This window comes from Pavona decussata, unplaced genomic scaffold (genome assembly GCF_977016875.1).
Source record: "Pavona decussata unplaced genomic scaffold, jaPavDecu1.1 SCAFFOLD_175, whole genome shotgun sequence".
NCBI classification, from domain to species: Eukaryota; Metazoa; Cnidaria; class Anthozoa; order Scleractinia; family Agariciidae; genus Pavona; species Pavona decussata.
Genome location: NW_028145586.1, coordinates 2,576,778 through 2,599,974, shown reverse-complemented (window position 1 = coordinate 2,599,974; position 23,197 = coordinate 2,576,778). Strand labels below are relative to the sequence as shown.

General features: G+C 36.4%; 3 protein-coding genes across 4 annotated transcripts in view; 2 read left to right on the top strand and 1 right to left on the bottom strand.

The window, feature by feature from the left end:
- Positions 1-543: 543 nt before the first annotated feature.
- On the bottom strand, positions 544-13,025 carry LOC146463664 (NIPA-like protein 2). Of its 2 annotated transcripts, XR_014856811.1 has the most exons (14): positions 12,779-13,025; positions 11,341-11,409; positions 10,615-10,682; positions 9,870-9,973; positions 8,562-8,621; positions 7,810-7,862; positions 7,030-7,098; positions 6,009-6,105; positions 5,516-5,651; positions 4,720-4,808; positions 4,560-4,623; positions 3,095-3,195; positions 1,875-2,200; positions 544-1,836 (listed from the first exon to the last, which is right to left on the bottom strand). XR_014856811.1 is itself a non-coding variant. In XM_085084069.1 (13 exons), the coding sequence occupies exons 1-13, from the start codon at positions 12,818-12,820 to the stop codon at positions 2,055-2,057; spliced, it is 1,098 nt and encodes a 365-aa protein (XP_084940195.1). In that variant the 5' UTR covers positions 12,821-13,025; the 3' UTR covers positions 544-2,054. The 2 variants fall into 2 exon arrangements, 1 of the variants encoding a protein (XP_084940195.1); XM_085084069.1 differs by having other exon boundaries at positions 544-2,200.
- Positions 13,026-13,482: 457 nt separating this feature from the next.
- The window catches only part of LOC146463662 (AP-3 complex subunit delta-1-like), a 43,759-nt gene continuing 34,044 nt past the window's right edge, over positions 13,483-23,197 (top strand). The window contains exons 1-7 of the mRNA XM_085084065.1: positions 13,483-13,692; positions 14,089-14,184; positions 16,049-16,129; positions 16,634-16,714; positions 18,026-18,133; positions 19,147-19,212; positions 19,344-19,407. Of these exons, the coding sequence (XP_084940191.1) occupies positions 13,633-13,692; positions 14,089-14,184; positions 16,049-16,129; positions 16,634-16,714; positions 18,026-18,133; positions 19,147-19,212; positions 19,344-19,407 (556 nt within the window). The 5' untranslated portion in view covers positions 13,483-13,632. The remainder of the gene's footprint in view (positions 13,693-14,088; positions 14,185-16,048; positions 16,130-16,633; positions 16,715-18,025; positions 18,134-19,146; positions 19,213-19,343; positions 19,408-23,197) is intronic.
- On the top strand, positions 21,122-23,021 carry LOC146463663 (uncharacterized). The gene has a single exon (XM_085084061.1). The coding sequence runs from the start codon at positions 21,212-21,214 to the stop codon at positions 22,844-22,846; it is 1,635 nt and encodes a 544-aa protein (XP_084940187.1). The 5' UTR covers positions 21,122-21,211; the 3' UTR covers positions 22,847-23,021.

Below are 23,197 nucleotides of genomic sequence, written 5' to 3'. Positions count from 1 at the left end.
CCATAATTATTTCAAATTCTGGGTTGTGTTTTGTTTGTACTCAGCCTTGTCTCACATTTGTACATTGCCCAAAACATTGCCTTCATATTTTCCATATCAAACCATCATTTTGAGGAAACATCCCTGGCCATAAGTCCTTGGGCATCAGATATCCTTAAGTAGGTGTCGTTGGAAAAGGGCATGCTTTTTTTCCTTAAAGCTCATGCTATTTCATTCTGGCTTTGTCTCCATTCACAAAGGATATTATTGCAAGTGCCTTAAAAAAATTGTAAATTTGTATGGCGCATAATTCCATGGCAAGATGATCAAATGTGCGTTACTGTATTGGGACACTCCACAGATTGGAATTTGGACTGGAGCAAGGACAAGAATCAGCAACAAACTTTTCCAAGGAATTTAGTATTTCCCCAAAATGACAGTTGAACTGGTCCAAAATAATGTGGCAATGTTTTGAAAACAAGTTGCAAGCCACATGCAAAAAAATGTGGCAAAAAAAAAAAACTGAAAAATAACTTCAATTAAAATCTATCTCTGTCAGCCTTGTGTTTGTTTTTTTTTTTTTTTACGTTTAACACTTCCCTAATGAGGTCAATTAAAAAAAAAAAATTCCAGATAATAAATATTGTACACTTTGAAAGGTGCTTTAAATTCTAAATGAACCATTAATCCTTTACCCCAAAGAGTGTAAAAACCAGCTGTATCAGGTAGCGATAAGAGGGGGAGTATGCCATGCTGATTGGTGCTTTAAATCATCATTTGGCCAATTCCATCAATCCTTAACGTACTGGGCCAAGTTGTTCAAAGCCTGATTAAGCTAATCCTTGTTTAACATGAACTTTGATTTGAGTTCAATTACTAGTCAATAAATATTCTTTAGTAAGATTCTTGTCTCTTAGTTTTGACTAAGACTTCTTTACCAATAGCTTCAAATTCGCCTTTTTAAAAAGCACTTTTAATGAGCAAGACAAAAATCTTGGTTAACTGTTTAATCGTGGATTAGCCTTAATCGGCTTTCAAACAACCCGAGGCCTTGATTTAACAAATTTTTGAAATGCAATATTTGGTTACATCCTTGCTTATCTTTGTAAAAATGAGGAGTTTAAATCTGTTCAATGAAAAATGAACCTTATTTTACTTGAGTTAAAGTTTTGATATTGGGAGGCCATTTACTTTATGACCCAGCAAATAATTATGGTAAAATAAAAATTATTATTATTATAAATACAAACTGAGAAAAATATAACAACTTAATTTTGTACTTTATTTAATTCTGGTCCACTTTTTCGTTTAGTCTAATGCTGCAAAGTTTTAACAGATGACAAATACCTTGTCATTTTGGTTCCTAATACTTGAAATGGGCTTGATTTTCTCACATTTTCCTTAATAAAAGGACCACTGTAGGAACTTTCATTTGAATAGTCACAGTTTAGGATTTCATCCACAAACCCTAACGTTCCAGCCACATTGTTCGAGAAAGTTAGAATCGCCTTGTACAGAACAATAAACAAGACCACAGGAAAGTACTGCTCAGTAGCTTTCATTTGAATGGTAACACTTTAGGATTTCATCCACAGACTCAAACGTTAGGACCACCTTGTACAGCATAATAAACAGCACCACAGGAAAGTACTGCTCAGTAGCTTTCATTTGAATGGTCACACTTTAGGATTTCATCCACAGACTCAAACGTTAGGACCACCTTGTACAGCATAATAAACAGCACCACAGGAAAGTACTGCTCAGTAGCTTTCATTTGAATGGTCACACTTTAGGATTTTATCCACAGACTCAAAAGTTAGAACCACCTTGTATAGCATAATAAATATGCATGCAGCACTGTTTATAGAGCAGTCACAGTCACATTGCATTTTAACATTTGACTCCACAAGGAAAAGGTTTAATGGTTCATCCATTATTCTATTTGGTAATACAAGAGCCCCCCTCTCCCTCACCTCATCCCCCTGGGATTTAAGGTGTCAACATTTTACAAATAATACTTAAATATTTAGTGATTCTCCTCATGCAAAACACTGCTGACAAGCATGCAGTGCAGGCTACGTTTCTCCTTGAGTCTGTTGAGTGTCAGCAGTTGATTCGTATGTTGGCTTGGCAGGCAGCATGGGATACTCCACATGAGATGCCGCCAGCGTATTACTTGGCTGTACTGCAATCAGTTTTGATGATGACAAGGAGAGGAATCCTGAAATGGAGAAAGTAAGAGAAACTCCCATGAACACACAGTGCTTATAGGTTGGTTGGCCTCTTGAAAGCTTTGCTAAGACTCTGCTCTGATTATATTGTTAATCCTTGCCACAAGTTTCTTGAGCATCTGATTGTATAAGTTCATGAGTTCGATTCTCGACAAGGACTCAATTTTTTTGTCACATGTTTCTCCTATGTGTGATGAACATCACAAAAAAATCACCCAGCTCAAAATTTACCATTTCTCTTCATCACATTCACACAACACTTTCAACATCTCTGATCCTAGCAGTATACAGAACATAAATCACAATTTATGAACCTACTGTATTATAAGGCCTAGCTCACCACAAATCTCCCAGTAGAGCACTTGACTGGTGTTTTAGATCATTGGTCATGGGGTTCATTCCCATCTGAGGGACTCAGATTTTATTCTGTCTGGCCAACATTCATGAGATGATCAATATTCATTTTTTCATCTTTCGTTATCTTTCTCAAAATAAAATTTATTGTTAATAGTGGACACAGTTTTGCACTTCAGACTATAACAGGATTTTAAAGATTGACATTTTAAAAGTCCTTTTGACATGCTGTATACAGGCATGTCAGGCCCACAACTTTGTTACTCGTAGGCTGCTTTGATTTTGAAAAGCAATGGAAGAGAAAATTTTGAAAATGGTTTTCAAAAACTGAAAAAGAAGAACTTATGAAAATCCAAAATCACATTATGAAGTCTACAGCACATAAACTGTTTCTAGATTTTACAAATTGTCCTTCACAGGGTCTTTCCCATGAACCAGGCTTGCTAAAACATCTCTTAAGATCTGAAATTTGTCTGGTACTGCAGTAACACAAATCTTTTACACCCTCGCCTCCCTGACTACAAACATACCAGGGAATAAGTCAGCATTTGTGAGTAGAAGCTGTTCTTCTGACTCTTCTTGTTTTCTTTCTGTCGTGATGTAGTACACTCCAATAAATGATAACACACATCTGCAATGAAAAACAGCAAATTCAGTTAATAGCACTGATTAGTTCTCTGAGTGGTTAAAACTTTATTTTATTCATGGCTTTGATTTCCCAGATTTATGTTTTTTTTCTTTAAAAAAAAGATAATTAAAACAAAACTAGACAAAACTGTTAGAGGGAACCTTTGTACTGCACTGCAAATTGTATTTTAGCATCTGCGAAAGTAACATGAGAAATAAAATTGCTCCTGACCAAAGTATGCAAGGAAAAACCATAGGAAGTTTAGAGTAAATTGAAACCTGATTCTCATTGCTCAGATCTTGCAAGAACTGAATCAAAAAGATCTGCGCAATACTGTGCGCTTAACCACACCAGTGGTGCATCCAGACCTTCAGGTAACTGAGGGTTCTGCTCTCAAACGTTTCGCTTGGTTCTCTTTGCGAAATGAAGTATCTCTGTACCTTGGCCTTGTAGGCCTCAGTTTTGGTATAAAAAAAATAAGGGTGTGGGCAGTGCCGTGAATAACTTTTGAAGTAGACATCCCCACTGGGAAAGTAGGTGGCAGGCTACTTTTCGAGCGGCAAAGGCGCGAGCTTCCTAGGGGTGTCTGGGGGCAATTTAGATGCTTGGAAATGCTATTTTCAACGTTTTCCAGACAGTATTTGGGCCTCAAGAACAATCAAAATTAAGACTATATTACCCATATTCTATGTTTATTACAACCGTTCTTTTCCTCAAAATCTCAATTACTGGCTTTTAGAAAAGAGGGAAATGATGCTGATTAAAAAAAAAATACATTCATTGTTTTAAGTTCATGTTTTGGCACATGCGAAAGCCTGGAATCTAGTCCTGTGAAAATGTCCTAGGCGTTCCACGACCCTTCAATCACCTCGATCTGCTTCAACTTTTTATACTTCCACCGAAAGTTTAACAGGTTAAAACTCCTGAAATGTGCCTTTACTAAGACTCAGACGTTTGAGCCGGATGTTTTACAATTATTTTTGCGGAATCTTTTCATTATTTTAAGCCAGTTTCTTGCTGGATCCTGTTCTCTGAAAATGTCGCAGGCATTCCACGACCCCTTTGATCAATTTCCATCGCACGTGGCAGAGGTAAACATGTTTAAAACTCCTGAAATGCGCCTTTATTTCAACTCAGACATTTGAGGCGGATGTCTCACAATTATTTTTGTTGGATCTTTTTCTTATTTTAAGTTTCTTAGCAAAATTAACAGTAAAGTGAGACGAAAGTAGCCGGCCGAAGATTGGCCAGTAGCCGGCTGTTTTGGCCAGCTACCGGCCTTTATTGACAGCACTGTGTGGGGAAGGAGTGGGTGGGAGGCCCGCACCCCTCTACTAGATTCACCATTGTTGATACACTGTACTCACCCAAAAAGGAACATAAATATTTCCAGGAAAGTAAGTCCATAGAATTCTTTATATAAAACAATACCTACAAGTGAAAAAGGAAAAATTTAGTTGTGTGTTCACGAAAACAATTTTTCATAAAGTTGAAAAAAATGACAACTAAATCTTGCCTTTTACTTACCGCTTATAATGGCACTTATTGTGAACAAAACAAAATTTGTGGGAACTACAACGGTAGCATCAAAGGACTGCATGGCCCGATTGAGAAATCTGCAAGAGCAAAACTTAATTTGTAACTTTAGTTCACTTAGTCCTGTACAGTAGATGTGACCTACAGAAAACTTGTTCAACAAGATTTTTAAGAGCAATAATGAAGTATTTGACACTGGCACTTGACAAACATGATAGGTGACATCCCTTAAATTAAGTTGGTGGATATTTCTTGTTTAAAAACTTTTAATGTATCTATCTTCAATAATTTTTTTGATGTGGATCTAACTCTAAGTCCAAGAAAAATCCTAAAGTGTGACAATACTTTCCTGTGGTACTGTTTATTGTTCTGTACTACATGTAGGTGGTCCTAACTGTTGAGTCTGTGCATGAAATCCTTAAGTGTGACTATTCAACTGAAAGCTACTGAGCAGTATACTTTCCTGTGGTGCTGTTTATTATGCCATACAAGGTGGTTCTAACTTTTGAGTCTGTGGATGAAATCCTAAAGTGTGACCATTCAAACGAAAGCTACTGAGCAGTACTTTCCTGTGAAACTTTTATTGTCCTGTACGAGGCAGGTCTAACTTTAATTACTGTCTGTACTTAAATACAATATCTTTAGTATACATGCTGTACAGTGCAACCATTCTATATAAAGCTATCGAATAGAAATTCTTATTTTCCAGTCACAAAGTTTAGACTTGTACATTATATTATTTTGTGGTTTGCTAATCCCCAAGCCACACAATACAAGTTCAACTTACTTGACTTGAGCTATAGCAGTTGTGATCATAACAATCAGCATGATGTAAAATAGGGGATGGCCCAACTGACTGTGCCCACCCAGTGTGATGTTAATCATTGAAGACACAGCCTTTGCTGATATGACTGTTAACGAGCCTGAAAAAAAGAATGAAAAAAAAATTAACAAATTGTCCTCTGATGGACAAGAAAGAGTAAATACCCTACTTGACATTGGGTATCCTGTTATGGGCTGGCATCCAATTCAGGGACAGGGGGGGGGGGGGAAGGGGTTAGTGACAGTCCTGGTAACTTTAAGCTACAGAAAGCTGATTAATATTGGACCATGTGGGCCAACAATGGCTTCTTCGACTTATTAGTCTTTTTTTTTTTTGGCCATTAATTTTCCAGGTTACAACACCCGCATTCTGAACTACACAGACACCCTCCCTGCCACTCAATTACACAATGAAAAATAACAAAGTTAACTTATCAAAATGGCATATTAAACGTTACCTAACAAGGCCACTAGGAGAAGAAATATAACCACATTTTCCAGATCATAGCGCCATTGAGCAAACAGCAAAGCACAAAATATTACAACTTCCAGAATCTGAAAACAAATTAAAGTTTAGTGTTTAGTTGTAGTAATTCCGTTTTAGAAAAGAGCCACAAGTGTAATGTTACTAATGTTGCTTGTATTGTATAATGTGCAGTTCCAGAAAATATCCATACTCTCCCAATGGACGATTTTTTTGTTTTGCAGCCCCCTCCCCCAGGATATTCCAGTTTAGCTTGATACTTTCCTCCTAAAATTTTGGCTTTTAAGGCCCCCCTCCCGCTAGGAATTTCCGATGACCTTCCATGGGGTGGGTATGGATTTTTTCTGGAACTGCACAATTACAGTAGAATCTTGATTAATATTGAACCCTCATTTTTTTTTAAACTCCTGATTCTTTGATCTACAGCTGTAAATTTAGTTTCCCTGAAAGGTTCGAAAAATTGTTATTCCACTGTTTTATGACAACCCTGGTATATGCTTCGATGAGCCCATCTTTGATCTGTAAACAAAACCATTGAAGTCAAAAGAACACATCATTGATAAACCACAAGTTTTAGTTTACAATAATTTCTTTACCCTTTTGTATCACAAAATTTAGCTCCCACAAACACAAAAAGTTCCCAAAATTTCCCAAAATAAAATCATAACCCCTGCAAAAAACATACTTTTACAACACAAAAGCTGCATTCATGTTTTCAAACTTTCTCAGCTCTGACAGTTATAAGAAAATGTTGTCAAATTTCTACTTTTCCAAGACAACGTGCAGTTCTAGAAAAAATCCATACCCACCCCCTGGAAGGTCATCGGAAATTCCTCGGGGGAGGGCGGTCTTAAAAGTCAAAATTTTAGAAGCAAAGTATGAAGCTAAACTGGAATTTCCTGGGGAGGACGGGGAGTGCAAAAAAAAAAAAAAAAATCCTCCATGGGGGGAGTATGGATATTTTCTGGAAGTGCAGGACAAAGACACCACCATACCAGATAAATAAGAAAAGGCCACTGCCGCAAATAAGTTGCCAATTCTCTACCCGTTAATTCTATGCTTTCCTGTTGATAAAAGAAGACAATGACAATTTAGGACACAGTTAAAGAAACTGTTTGCACATAACTTACTTATCTACAAATTAAGAAAACAAATTTGCTGTTTTAACCCTTTAAGTGATCAGGATAAAACATTAGTTCCCCGACTTTTCATTGACCAGAAACCAATTTTCATTGACCTTCCAAGACAAATCCTTTCGCAATAAAGCTAGTGATGACACCGCAAAAAGCAATTCCTTCATTAAATATTATTTGAAAACCTTGTGGCTACACAAAAATTAAATTTCCTGACTTTTCACTAACTTATATGTAAAATTTAGAGTTTCCCTGACTTGATACAAAATTCCCTAACTTTTCCCCAACCTTGAAAAAAGCTTCTTTTTTTTCCTGTACTTTTCCTCGACCGTGAAAACTTAAAACAGAATGATTGTGTCCTTACTGTTTTAGCTTTTGCTTTTCTAAAAAATAATTTTAAATTATCCACGAGTGTTAGAGGCTTTTACACTAAGTTGACAATAAGAAGAAAACACACTTTTCTCAAACAAAAAGGAATCAAATTTAAAATAAAAATTAGCAAAAAGAGACTACGTTTTGAAGACACCCTGGTATCATTTTCAAAGGAATGGGTCAGAATACTTCCTTCAAATAATCGTCAACAATTACATGGGAAATGGGGAAAATTACAAGAGAAAATGGTGATATCAACACTTTTATTACCTTTGTCGAGAATGTTATGAGCAAGAAAGCACCAACAATTGCTAGAGTGACACCTGTATGAGGGAAGAAAAGTTAGCTTTAATAATTATTTACCTTTTGGTGATTATAATCTTGCAAAAATGTTGAGGAAAACATAATACAATGAATCTTTGGTCAAGGCACTTTTAAGCCTTGGAAATCAAAGTCCTAAAACTATCAATTACCTCTGCCTCCAAGTGTCTCTCTTTCTACCCAACAACAATATCTCAATGGAACAATCTACCTCACTCCTTTTTTAACGATTCTTCTACTCTGCAAACCTTAAACAGTCGATATCCTCAGTGTACCATGAACCTGTTTAACTTACTTAAATACTTGTATCAACGTAAATAAATGATAATAAAATAAAAAAAAAAAAATGAAAGGACTTAGGTGCCGAAAAATAGATAATAGAGAGAGTAAGAATCGCGTTTACGGCAAATGGCAAACGTGAGATTCGCGTTTATGTTTTCTTGAAATGAAGAGTACAAAGATGAGAATAGAGCAAACTAATTCTGGCCTTTGATGCTAACACAAAACTACTCGATTTGACACTGAGATACTGAAAACAGTAAGCGGGAATATAGGATAAACATGGTCACGTGGTCACATCTCACGTTTGCCGTTTTCCGTAGACGTCATTCTTAACCTCTCAAACGAAGGATGGAACACTGGAGAATAACATACAGTCTTACTTCTGTCAATACGTTATTTTTCCAAAGCTTGGAACTTACCAAATATGTCTTGGTATCTCACCCTTTCTCTCAGAAAAACAACAGCTATAATGGCGTTAGCTACAAAAAAAGAGAAAACATCACATTTAGGAATGGATGACAAACCTACAAATGAAAACAGGAAGAAAATTATGGCGCTGCCTTTCAGGCACTTGCACGTCAAAAAAAGTATCTCAGCAAGTGAACTTTATACCGTGACATACAGATAGCCAATGAAGGTTGTACAGTAATGACAATGTGTCTTAAAATCTACAAATAATAATTATAGGACAACCTTTGACAAGTCTGCTAGTAGCTAGCATACTGCACATCATACAGTTTCATCATATGTGGGTTTGGAAGCGGTACAATAAATTATTACAATGATCACCCTGGTCCAACTTGGCTACATGTAGTTACAACTGCCTACAAAATTATACAGCTGCCTCTCATCGCTCCCCTCACAAATGCCAATAGTGGGAGGGATTGATGAGAGGTGGCTGAATACAAAGGCTAGTTAGTTACATGAATGTTAACACAGGAGTCAATAACTCAGTGGCTGGAAACTGTAAACACTGCTAATTTTAAAGAAATTGGCCGTGCCAAAGGTGGAAGCCCCCGGATATTCCAGGTATCCAACATCCACAAAGTGAAGCAGGTGTTAATATGGATCAACATGTTTAGTCTAGAAACTATCACAGATGGAAATCTCTAAAGTTGGGCACCTCTCTAAGAAGGACAGTCAGGTATGTTTTTAACATGAATGGCTCCACAACATGGACAGTTCTGCAAGATGAAAACCATTCTCAAGGTGCACTCTGAAGCTCTAGGATGTACACCATTCTAAGGTGATTGTGAGCAATTGCCCAGTTGAAAGGGAACTCACTTTTTATTTCATTCTATTTACTCATTTTATTTCATTTCATCATTACATTTATATTGGTTGACATTTTAATATCCGTAATTAGAATTAGAGATGTTGTTATTAGTATTTTTGATTGTAAAGTGCTGTTGATCTGTGTTTGTAAATAGCACTCTATAAGTAATAAATTATTATTATTATTATTATTATTATCATTATTGTTATTATTATTATTATTATTTTGTTTATTTGCCACACCTCAGAGACACATGTACACATAAGCTTCCCCCCCCCCCCCCCTGGCCTGCCCAAAAAAGAAAGAAAAACGGAACATGGTAATATAGTGGCAATTTTGAGGCCTAAAGAAAACTATGAAGCTTATGCATTCATGTCAACATTAATAAACATAAACTGACGACTCTTGAAGTTCAACTCATTTTGTTTAAGAATGGAACTCAGACACATACCAATGACAGTTGTAGTTCCTAAAGGTGCAACCAATGAAGCTGGAGAGAAGCCGTAAGCTGAGAAGTTCCCTATTTCTCCAAGAACCATTAATATGAGACCCAGCCTGATGAAAAAATCAAAAAGAAAATAAGGAATAAATCAGATCTGTGTAGAAACAGATGGCCTCAGGACTGTCGGAGAAACAAAAGATCCATGTTTAAAACTGGAGTTGATTTTGATTTCAGATAGTTTACATGTACACTGTACCATACTAAGTAGCAGTAATCAGAGATTATAGGAGTGCGTTCGATACCTTGCATAGCACAAATTGAGCTATGGTGGGCCCTTTCAGAATTTTTTTTTAACTTTTATACACCTTTTCTTTATCACGAAAATCATCATCTTCACATCAACCTTACACACATCAGCTCATACTGTGTCAGCAAGGAAGTGTGGTGATATGATTATAAGTCTACAATCTCTGTGTTCTCTCTACTTTGTAACAGGGTAAATATGCTAACTTATGAAAATCCTGTAAACTTTGGTTATTGTGCTTTGTGCAGGAACCTTACAGACAGTACAAAAAGCTCCCCAAAAATCACGGCTGACAAAAATTATGTCTGATTGAATTTACAATGATTGGAATCTCATCAACTCTACACTGATCATATTAGCTAAGTGCAAATGAAATAAATTATATTCTCATTAATATTTAAAGAATTCAAACTTTACAAAGGACTAAAAATATAAAGAGAGGAAACATACCACCATATTTTACTCTTTAAATAGTGTGTATTGCTTTTTTCTTCAGCTTGGCGAAGATGAGAATATTTCTAAACAAAAGGAAAGACATTTGAATTTTTCTGCACATACAGCTTGGATTGTACATGTAACAAACTGATGATAAGATATCCTTGTTCAGAAGTTTGTTAATTATGAATGAGTTCATACAACCACCCAAACCTTGTCGAATCAAAATAGTTCAATCAAAACATACAGTAAACCTGATTCCTCAGTAACAACAGCGTGATTTGCAGTTTTAAATGGAAAACAGATTTACCATGTAAATAAATGTATAGTCTCATAAAGAATTATGTTAATCCAATGCAGTGAAATGATTATCTTTCATGTAAAAGAGAATCATAAAAATTCAGATGTAAGTTTTTTAAAGGAAGTGTACCAAATGTCTGTATACAGAGCTTTCATTCTACCTGCAAATTGGACTATTATGAGCAACACACAGTCTTTATCCTCGTTTTCACTTCACTTTTTGAAAATTATCCACTGTCGCTTAATAATTTATCACTTCATAAAAAGGCTTCGGATTTCTAAACAAAAGGAGTGTGCATGCATATCAAGATGCACACACTATCAATAATATTGCCATGCTGCCATACAAGTCCTAGTTTCAGTTTTATTTGAGAAGACCTATGAATAATTGATGAACCCAAGACTCAAAGACAACGCCAAATATAAACATGTTCTGTTGACCTGTATGTTCATTGAGATGCTGATCAGCAGATTTCCAATAATTGCCAGTGCAGCACCAATAAAAATACTCTGGAAAATAAAAGAAAAAAGACAGTTATGTTGTAATAACAATTTACTTTCAGTAAAGTTTTCTGTGGCATAATTTAATCAGCTATCTATTAACAACTAGGAGATTCAATTCGACACTAGTTACTTAGGGATAAAGAGATTGAAAATTGCTAATAACTTGATGGAAAATACCCTAGTCTTTTATGTCTGGGTTACAATATAAGTGCAAGATATATACATGAACAAGTTTTTCAATCAAAGTTCATATAATTATTTTAAAATACAAATTCACAATCTTTTTTCTTCTAGAGTTTTCCAAAATGGAAATTACTTTTTCAAAGCGCCATACAAGAGACAGAAAAAAATTTCTTATCATAAAATCTTGAGAAATATAGGCTTAATTGTTTCATCAATCTCAACATTTTTTGAAAAATGAAGCAAAAGAAAGCATGACGTTTCCAATAGGGTTAAGAAATATATTGAATGTTTCACCTGTGAAAGGTGACAGATACAATTTTTAAAATGGTTTTCGAATCCTATACAAACACGGAGAGATGGGGTAAAAATTCATTTCCTTCGAAAATTGGAACAGGTGGGATCATTCTTGGATATGAAAACAATCTACTTCTTTCTTCAATTGTCAAATCTTCGCTTAGATATGAAGAAAACAACTTTGTTATTCTTACAAAAAAAGCAAAGAAGTTCACCGTCTAGTGACCAGAGCAGCTAAATTTATTACAATGAAATGAATTTCCCCAGGCGCGCGGGAAACTGCTTCTGTTGTGTCAAACTTTGTCAAGCATGTAAACGCCCCCCATCAAAGATTTTGCTGTCAAAAACGCGGAAATATTGTACATTTATTTCCCCGATTTTCATAGAACAAATGAAGTATTGACCCCGCCAGAATACCTTTCTTTTAGCCCCGATCCATGTTCAAATAACCCGCTGAACTCCATCAAGAAATAAACAGGGCAAGATGAGTTCATTCTATCGCGGGAAGTTGAATATTTCTATGGGTGACTTGTCTGAAATTTACATTGTAAATGTTGTGCACGAAAACGACATAAGCCAAATATAAGATCTCTCGAAGATTATTTAAACGAAGGAGCAATCAAAATGAAATGGTTCTTTTCCGCTTCGAGACATGTACGGATGTTCGGTCTTGTTTGCATTGGCGAAGAAAAAAGAACTAAGCTAGCAGCTAGACAAGCTCAAGCTACAATAGTTTTGTTCATTGAAATTTTTGATCGCCGCTTGAACCGATCGTTCCAGAACGAAAAACTTTCGGCAAAACACTTCGCGTAAAGCGGCAAAAATATGAGCAAAAAAGTAGATATCAATTATTTGGTCACAGTTCAAGATGAAAAGTAAAATAAACTTTTAAACACACCTTTGACGAGACTTCTTGGGGAACTGATTCTCCAACAACCATCTTTAGTCAAGTACACAGAGTACAGCATTGGTGAATGTCCGCTTAGCAAATTCGATGAGGTCGACAGAAAGATTTACCACACATTTTACACCGGTGTTAACGTACACATTCCTGTCCTCCTTTGGAATACCGGAAAGCTAAATAATTACGAGAACTAGTGGAAATAACAACCGTGTTGGATTTGATCGTGGTTTTCAAACCTACATTGCATACATTTGCATAAGTTAGCAAGAACTTGCGTTCAGTCTTTTTGACGTTTTCACGGTCAAATCAGCCCTCCCCACCCCTAAAAAAATCTCAAAATAGTTTCTAGGAATTTATTTATGGAATTATGAAGCTCAAATCGATTTTGAAAGCTAACGTATCATAAGATAAACCTTCAGTTTCGTTCCAGAGAAACAGAAATGATTGTCTTTCTCTTTGGAAACAGAAATTCTCTAGAGAGGATGCTATGAAATTCTTTTTCTTTGACTTCTTCCAAAAATAGTGAAACAATTTGCTATTCTCATCACAATTTTTAATTCTTTCGCACTGAGTGGTAATAAAACATTCACCTAAATACATGTTCGACTCATTGGCTTTTATTGCATTCTGTAAGCGGTTTCTCCTAAGCCACCCCTCCCTTCCTGATTATCAATCATCCTCCACGAGAAAACATTACCCAGGATTCATAGCTAGTTTACGCCGCCATCTTGAATGTTAGTGGGGGAGGATCAACTTTCGTTTTGGAAAATGCCGTAGATAAAAGAGTTTTCCTTGTAATAGCAGAACTGCAGCCCTGTGTGTGGATTTAGAAAGGGCTATCAACCAAAATGTTTGAGAAAAACCTGACGGATCTTGTCCGGGGCATTCGGAACAACAAAAGCAATGAGGTTAGTTAGTTTTGCCCTCACATGAGCATGTTGTGATAATTGTGCCCTCGACGTGGCATAATCTATTCATTCAGTTTATGTTGATGTCTATTATACTGGAAAATGCATTTTGATTCACATATTAACATAGTCTTCTATACATTTCGTTGGCTTACGGTGTTGAATTGGTTTTTCCTGTTAGATAGAACTCTTTTAATGCAAGGCGTAAAAATTCGATTTGTTTTAAGTTTGTAAAATGAGTTTATTTGATACGAGATTTATTCTATTAGCCATGTGTCATTTAGTTAAATAAAGATTTAAATTTATACGGTTGCATGAAATTGATACATTGTATTAAAAAGAGGGTGCCTTGCTTAATTGAATTGATTCTTAAAGAAAGTGTCATTTCTGTGTCAGGCAAAATACATTGCAGGCTGCCTAGACGAGATAAAACAGGAGTTGAGACAGGAAAATGCTACAGTGAAAGCAAATGCTGTTGCCAAGCTCACCTATGTAAGTAATAAAATTAATATAATTTAATTACAATAAACGTTCAGAATAGAGTTAGGGATACCTATTGGGATACATTGTGATATAGAACTTATCACGGTTTTGAAAGCCATCTTGATGGGTAGGCAAACGTGTCTTGAAATAACAGTGTTTGTATTGAAATGCGATGTCAAATAATTTTCATAAAACGTCGCTTCTGAAAAATTCATGAATTTGAAACTTTTGGCACTTGGAAAAGGATTTTGAGAAAAAAAGTTGTAGGGATGTAGCTGTGCCAGAAAGCGTCCAGGCGTGTTTTGAACTTTCCATACATTTCCCTGTATTTTTTTCCCACAAACTATTTTTAATATCAGTTCATGGCTGGCTCACTATACAGACAAATGTATGCAAAATGCCAAAATGCAACTAGTTGCTTTCTAGCACAGCTAGAAAACCGTGATAAGGTCTATTCAGTCAGACACCCTTAAAATTTTGAAATTGAAGAAAGTGAAAGAAATACAACCCATGTACATAAATTTCCAAAATGTCTTATAAACATTTCTTAGTGTTAATCCAGGGCCAATTTCATAAAACTTTTGCAGCTGCAATTCACAAACTGGGCCTTGTTTTTACGTGTGAAAACCAGAGAGAACTCATCAGGGACCTGCAGAGTTGAGTATGGGTACAAGACTGAGTACAAGTACAACTTTTCAAATCCAGTTTGCATGCTTTAAATAATCAAAAAGAGCAAGAGTTGGAACTGATTGCAGTGAAATTCAAAAGTCGTACTCGTACTCAATCTCGTACTGTTACTCAATTCTAAAGGTCTGTAATATAAAGATTTCAAAAACGAGCTCAGTAATCCTCATTAAAGACTTCTAACAATGTTTATGAGAACATTTTTTGCATTTGTGTATAATGAGGTACAAGGGGGCTGTTTGTTAGCTACAAGTGCATAACAAGTTTTACTAAATTGGCCCCAGTTTATCCCAGCTCCTCATCTGAACAAGAGATTACAGACTCCTTTGGTAGTTTGTAAATACCCACATGTTTGATGTGATCCCTCTGTTATACGTCACAGCTGTGTAATTTTTTGCCATATGGTTGTTTTCTATTTGGCAGATGTTTTCTGGATTTTGTTGAAATACCACCACACAATTTCATTATGTAGTAATAGAAACAGCATGGCTGTTGAATGTACAATAAATACAAAACACAGTGTGTAATTTCAACACAAGGGACCACTCATTTTTTTTTCAAGAGAAGAGTTGGGGAGGTTGTTGGAATTTTTTTATTTCAAATAATTTTCATCTGATACCCTCCCCCCTACAGAATTCAATTTTCCTTAACCCCCCCCCCCCTCCTCCCGCCTCATAAAAAATCCCATCAGTCCACCTTACTCCAAAAGAATGGTCTCTTATAAATGTATTCCCAATTACAATGAGAAGGTCCAGGGCTCGAGACTAACTTTTAAGCTCACTAGCCCAGTGGCTTGTATAGGTCTGATTTTACTACCCAAAACAAACTTTTCATTCACATGTGGTGGGAAGCACATTCTGCCATTTGTTGCTTGCAGAATGGGAAGACTCAGAAAAGTGTATCATTTCTTTCATTTTTAGTTGTTTCAACTTATTGTTTTAATAATTATTAAAATAGTGAAGTCTATGGAATCCGCTAAGAGTCTTTGTTTTAATTACCTTCTCTACTCTTGATTCGCGTAAATAACTTGCATTTTTGTTTGACCTTGCAGTGCGTTACAGTTCTTTCTAGCCAAAGTGGCTTGTAAAAGAGCAAAACTTACCAGCCGAAACTGAACTTTTTACTAGGCTGTGGCTAGTTGTTTCACTGATGCATTTTCTTGGTTGTTTGTTTGTTTGTTTATTTTCAGCTTCAAATGTTGGGCTACGACATCAGCTGGGCCGCTTTTAACATCATAGAAGTGATGAGCTCATCAAAGTTCACTTTCAAGGTCAGGGTCAACATTGTTCTTACTAAATATTAGACATAAATGTGTTGTTGTAGAAGGCAGCAATGGCCAGTGTTCATTGCGACAAATAATAAAATTTCAGCAGCGAAATTGCTTGCTGCACAATTGACTTCAGGAGGTGACAAATGGTAAATGGTAAATTTATTACTTTGCAAGATTACGAGACAAACATTTTTTTCGAAAGCCCAAGACTTTCTTAGTCTTGCAAAGGAAATGGAGATTACAAGACAGGAAACTGCAATAACACAGATTTTGGACTAAAATTATTTTGCTCAAAAGGAATATTTTTTGAGAGGCCATTTGCCATTGCTACTCACCAGAGTTCATGTTAGCCAATAGTCAATTACTGCACAACAGTATTCAAAGGAAGGGAGTGTCTGCTTACGATAATGAAAGCTTTAAGGTGGTCAGCATTCTTGACAGTGGGAGGGTACTGTCTATATTTTTTAGTAGTAACTAACTTTGTACTTTTGTCACTTTTTGCAGAGAATTGGTTATCTGGCAGCATCCCAATCATTTCATGAAGACTTGGATATTCTAATGCTGACAACAAACATGATTAGAAAGGTACCGGTTCTCTGTTCCTCAATCTTCTTGCTTGTTTGTTAGTTTGTTTGGTTAGTTGGTTGTTCTCTATTTACAGTTTTAGCCCGGGTTATTCAAAGAGCGGATAATGCTATCCAGCAGATAAAATGTACTCCAACCAATCCATTTTATCCACTTGATAGTGTCATTTTTCAGTAGATAAACTCATCTGCTCTTTGAACAACTGGGGCCTGCGCACTAAGTTTGGGCTGATATTGATCAATACCAAACACACAATATCATCAACACTTGTATTTCCCTGAAAAATGTTGATACCCATAAGGAATATGATTTGTCACGGTACCCTTGGATGCTACTCACAGAACGACTTGGAACAAGAATTGGCATCTATATTCCACACGCTATTTAAGGACACGTTTTTTCAATGACACATTGTTGTAATTACAAGTATTTTAATGTTCTTGTTTTGTACCAAGTCAATAATTTTTGCTGTTTGTGTAAGTGCTACAATAAATTATTGATACTTCACTCGAAGAAGTATCTCTGCAAAGTAACTGCAGGTGTATTGTCTTTACTATTCATTATTTCATGGGTACAGTCTCAAGGAATGATCCCACATTAAGATGTTGCAATCAAGATTGTGGACGATGACATCACAAAATCAGCAATGAATAATGCCTAAAGCCCTGGTCAAAGGGCGCATGATAGTTAATGATAGTTGATGAGAGTCGATGATAGTTAAAGCATGTGTGCTCGTTTGACCACCAGCTATCATGCGCTATCATCAACTATCATCAACTATCATTCACTTTGAGCGTGTTCAAATTCTTCATGATAGTTGATGATAGTTTTTCCCGTTTGACCACGCGCCTGATAGTTGATGATAGTTCTTCGGTCAGCTGTTTTCTCCACCAGCACTCTCAAGATTAATTTTCAGTTACTTCTGCCAACAACTGAAGGAAAACGAAGCAGGCAGCTACTTTCTTTCGCCGCAAAAAATTCATCCCTGCGAAGTTTTTTTTTTTTGCAAATTTGACACTCGGCAGGTGCCTGACACTAGAGGCTCACGGTAAACTATCGTCAGCTATCACGAGTTTCTTTGAGCCGTTTGACCACCCGTTTGATAGTTGATATTAGTGGATGATAGTTTTGACTATCATCAAATATCATTGACTATCATGCGCCTTTTGACCAGGGCTTAATGTCAGTATATTAAATTCATTTAAAGGACTGGTTCCAACCCACCTTTGCTATTCCATTCCACTTGACAAGTTTTTGACAATATTTTTAGCATCTGTATTTTTAACAAGCATCATGTTTGTGAATCTGCAGGACTTGTGTAGTATGAATGTGTATGATGCTGGGGTGTCGTTATCTGGATTTGCCTGTTTTGTGACACCAGACTTGGCAAGAGATTTGGCTAATGATGTTATGTGTTTGGTGAGTTGAACTTCATAGTTAAGTTCTATCAATAGGTTAATGATGCAGTAATCTTTCATTGCTCATCAGTATGCATCATCGATAACAAACTTCTTATAATGGTGGCTTTTCATAATGCAAGTTGTTATACACAGAGTTGAGAGAGCGTGGCTGAGTGGTAAGTTGCATGAATTTGCAATCCGGAGGTCCTGGTTCAAATCCCCTCTCTGGTCACTAGATGGATTTGTTTCATGGTAGCCCCTTGTTCAAATCCTCCGCCACACTTTGTAATTAGCCAGTTGGTTTGCCTCCCAGCAGTTGGTATTCTTAATCTCTCATGTTCATTTGCAGTATTTGTTTCTAATATTATTTTGTCATTATCCCTTCAAAGCCTCTCTCAGGGAGAAGATAATTATTAATTATTTTTATACCGGTGAAGGTCCTTATAATTTAGAACATTTGGTTTAAATTTGTTTTTTGACCAGTTTGAACATTATTTTTCAAGCCAGTGTATTTATTTTTTTTTCTTTGTCTCAGATTTGTTAACATAGTCTGGAACACATGGGCAAATAAAAATAAAGCTGGCAAATCTAAATGACAACATTGTTTGTGACCTTCCATGGGAAAACGCACACTTACGATAATCTGTTAAATGTTAGAGAACTAACGGTTGGTTAATGGATTGCTAATGTCTTTCAAGTCATTCTAATACTTGCTACTAACGTTCTAATGCTTGCTATTAACATTTTAACACTTGTGACTAATGTACTAATGGCTCATAAGTTTAATTTTTGGGGGGGAGTGGAGGGAGGGGGGTTAAAATTTTTCAGACCAGTTTAATTTTTATATTTTTTGTTTATGCAGTATTCATTACCATAATCTGAGACAAAGGGAAATACATGTAAAAATGAAACTGGTTTGAAAATGTTTCAAACAAAAAATTTTGACCGCAACATACATATACACATCAAAGATATGATATATCTGACTGTTTTTATTTTTTATTTTTATTTTGTATTTTTTTTGTTCTTCAGCTTGTGTCAACCAAACCTTACATCAGAAAAAAAGCTGTCTTACTGATGTATAAAATATTTCTCAAGGTAACATTACTTTCCTGGATTATCATAAAAGGTGTAACCCATTGCCTCAAGCTACCACATTTTCTCTGGCCAGTTATGGTCACTTTGGAAGCATTTCACAGTGTCACTTTGTTATTTTTGTTTTTTTGTAGTTTCCTGAAGCTCTAAGACCTGCATTTCCAAGACTAAAGGAAAAACTCGAAGACGCAGAGCCTGGTGAGAATCGTTTATCATTGGTGTCTTGAAATACAGTATCTTAAATAAAAATTCAAAATATAAGCCACCCATACTCCCCTTAGTGTCTTGGAAATAATAACATGAGCAGAGTATAGTACTTACTATAGATAGTAAGATGCTTAGCAAGTTTGAGATAAAAAATATCAGGAAAATCCTCATCAAATTATTGCCCCTTTTAAAATGATAAGTAACCTTTAACCCTAGTATCAAAGAACAAATTCTCCTATCTTGTTCCCATACTTGTCTTATAAAAGTACTGGGAGGACTTGTAAAAATATCAAGAAAATTCATCTTGGGTGATCATATCCTGGCTTCTCATGACCTCAGGGGTTGAATAAGGACAAGTAAGGAGAAATTTGATGCTGATCATGGTTCTGGCTTAAGGGTAAAGTGTTCACTAAAAGAATTTACTCCTTGAGTCAAACATTGAATAATTTTATTTGGTTCTTTTTTGAGGCTGCTAATGACATCTTTACATTATGACTAGGAAAATTTTTAACACTAAAAGCTTTCCTGGAATGTTTATTGTCCAGGGAAAAAGAAGCAGAAGCAATCAAATATGAGATGAATAAACTACAGACTGGAATGGTTTGTGGTTTTTAATCTTGCTGTTTGATCTTGCATCTAATTGGTCATGGAACAATAAACATTCCAGAAATATTTCTTATTGTGTGTGGTTCATGCAGTCACGCTGTTGCAGCTAATCAAAGTAATGAAAGTTGCTCAGTGCTGCTCTCCTGTGGTGTCATTTATTATACTGTACAAGATGGTTCTAACTTTTGTGTCTGTGGATGAAATCCTAAAGTGTGACCATCCAAATAAAAGCTACTGAGGAGTACTTTCCTGTGGTTTTGTTTATTATGCTGTACAAGGATCTTCTAACTTTGGAGTCTGAGTGTAAAATCCTAAAGTGTGACCATTCAAATGAAAGCTACCGAGCACTACTTTCTGGGTACTGATAATCATTATACTGTAGAAGGTGATTCTAACTTTTGATTTTATGGATTAAATCCTAATCTAACATGTTCCACAGCGTCCATACCTGATTTTGAATCATGTTCGGTCTCTGTGTTCTGAGAAGCTTGACAGTCTGGAACAAATCAACAACTCCTAGTTAAGGACTATTCAAGTGAAAACACTTAATTTATTACTTATTTTGTCAAAATGGGATTTGGCAATTTTTTCAGTTTCAAACTGATGTTAAAAAACACGACGTTTCGATGTACATTACATCATTATCAAGTGAAATTAAAAATGCAAGATTGCGGCTATAAATACAAAAATGGACAATAGATATTAATTAAAATAGTAGCATTGAAGAATGCTACCGGTTAAACAAAAAGTTTCGCACGTATAGAGTCCGTTTGAGTGTTCAAGCAAGGCTTAAGTTTCTTGATGTACAGCATTTCAAATACCAAACAATCGAATTTGCTCTGACACTTTCTCAAGATGTTAAAATGGCCTTGATTCAATAGGTGTTTGCTCCCGTGAGCTTCAAGAAAATGTTTGCCAATTGCCGAGTTCTTGTGCTCAGCAACGCGTTGAAAAAGGTGTCTGGCTGTATAGCCGACATAATCTGCATCGCACAGATCACATGCAAAATAGTAAACAACGCATTGCTGATTCACAATCGACGGCTTAACTTCCCTAGGCTTAAGATCATGTTCTAATTTCCTACTAAAGCCCCAAACCACCAAAGGCTCTTTTGAATGCTCTTAATCGCTTGAAGAAACGTGACGACATCATAATCACCAAGCCTGATAAAGGTTCTGGCGTAGTGGTAATGGACAAGACCGAATACATCCGTCTTCTAAGCGCTGCTTCAATCGATAACACTTCTAAGTTCGTACATGTTGATGAAAAGCGACCAAAGAGGCGTGGACGTCCAGCTCAACATTTCCACCCGCTCTTACAGAAAGAAAAAGAGTTGCGCACAGCCTTACGTCAAATTCTACCTGAAGAGATCGCTAACTCGCTTTCTCCGAAGAGTTCCAGATTGTCACACTTGTATGGCCTTCCGAAGACCCATAAAGCCACACTGAGTAAGAGACCCATTTTATCAGCAACTGGCGCCTACAATTACAATCTCGCCAAATGGCTCGAAGAGAAACTTAAGCCACTCTCCATCAATGACTACACAATCACTGATGCCTTTGCTTTTGCTGATGAAATCCGTACCATTTCCGTGAATGAGGATGACATCTTAGTCTCCTATGATGTGACATCACTTTTCACCAACGTACCTTTGAGTGAGACGATTAACATCCTAGTCCACAAAGCGTTCACCAACGATTGGTTCAACAAGACCTACGGCCTTAACTTGCAGAAGGATCAGCTTGCCAAATTACTGGAAATTGCTACAACCAACCAGCTTTTCCAGTTCAATGGTCTTTTGTACGAACAGACTGATGGGGTGGCCATGGGCTCCCCTCTTGGTCCTCTGATGGCTAATGTTTTTATGTGTCACCTGGAAGAGAAGCTCTCCCGTGATGGTCTGATGCCTGACCTGTACAAACGTTACGTGGATGATACCCTGGCTAAAATGCCTAGTGGTGACGCTGCCTCTGAGTTTCTCAATACTCTGAATGGTCTCCATCCCAGCATGAAATTTACAATGGAACTCCCTGTCAGTGGTAGGATTCCTTTTATTGGCATTGAAATCATCAAGTGTGGGACTAAACTTGAAACTCAAGTTTACAGAAAACAAACGAACAGTGGCTTACTCTTGCATTACCATAGCCATACCGACAAACGATACAAGGTGTCTTTAGTGAAAACAATGTTACATCGCGCGTACGCTCTATGTTCCACAACAGAAGCTTTCAATTTAGAATGTAACAAATTGCGCTCAATTTTCAGTCGCCTAGATTATCCTAGGGCTCTCATAGATTCCATCATTAGTAATTTTCTTCGTAATGTATCGGAACAGGCAGCGGAAGAGAAGCCTGAAGGCGGTCGTAAGATCAGAATTATCCTTCCTTTTAAGGATCAAGTAGCTGCCAATGCGGTTCGCAGGCAATTTAACGACCTAAGTAATAAGATTGGCCCCATATTGCAGCCAGTTTTTGTTAGTAGGAAATTAGAACATGATCTTAAGCCTAGGGAAGTTAAGCCGTCGATTGTGAATCAGCAATGCGTTGTTTACTATTTTGCATGTGATCTGTGCGATGCAGATTATGTCGGCTATACAGCCAGACACCTTTTTCAACGCGTTGCTGAGCACAAGAACTCGGCAATTGGCAAACATTTTCTTGAAGCTCACGGGAGCAAACACCTATTGAATCAAGGCCATTTTAACATCTTGAGAAAGTGTCAGAGCAAATTCGATTGTTTGGTATTTGAAATGCTGTACATCAAGAAACTTAAGCCTTGCTTGAACACTCAAACGGACTCTATACGTGCGAAACTTTTTGTTTAACCGGTAGCATTCTTCAATGCTACTATTTTAATTAATATCTATTGTCCATTTTTGTATTTATAGCCGCAATCTTGCATTTTTAATTTCACTTGATAATGATGTAATGTACATCGAAACGTCGTGTTTTTTAACCTTTTTATAATGTTTTTACGAAACGTTTTATCGCAATTTTTTTATAGTCAAATGTTTTTCAAAGTCTTTGCTTCTTCGCAAACTGATGTGTCCTTGAGAAAATAAATAGTTTCCTGATCCTGTCATTTCAAGTGTAGAAAACAAGTTTACTTTCAGGATCCAAAAATACATTTAACCCTCTCACTCCCAAGAGTGCCATATGGCACAAGAAGTCATTAC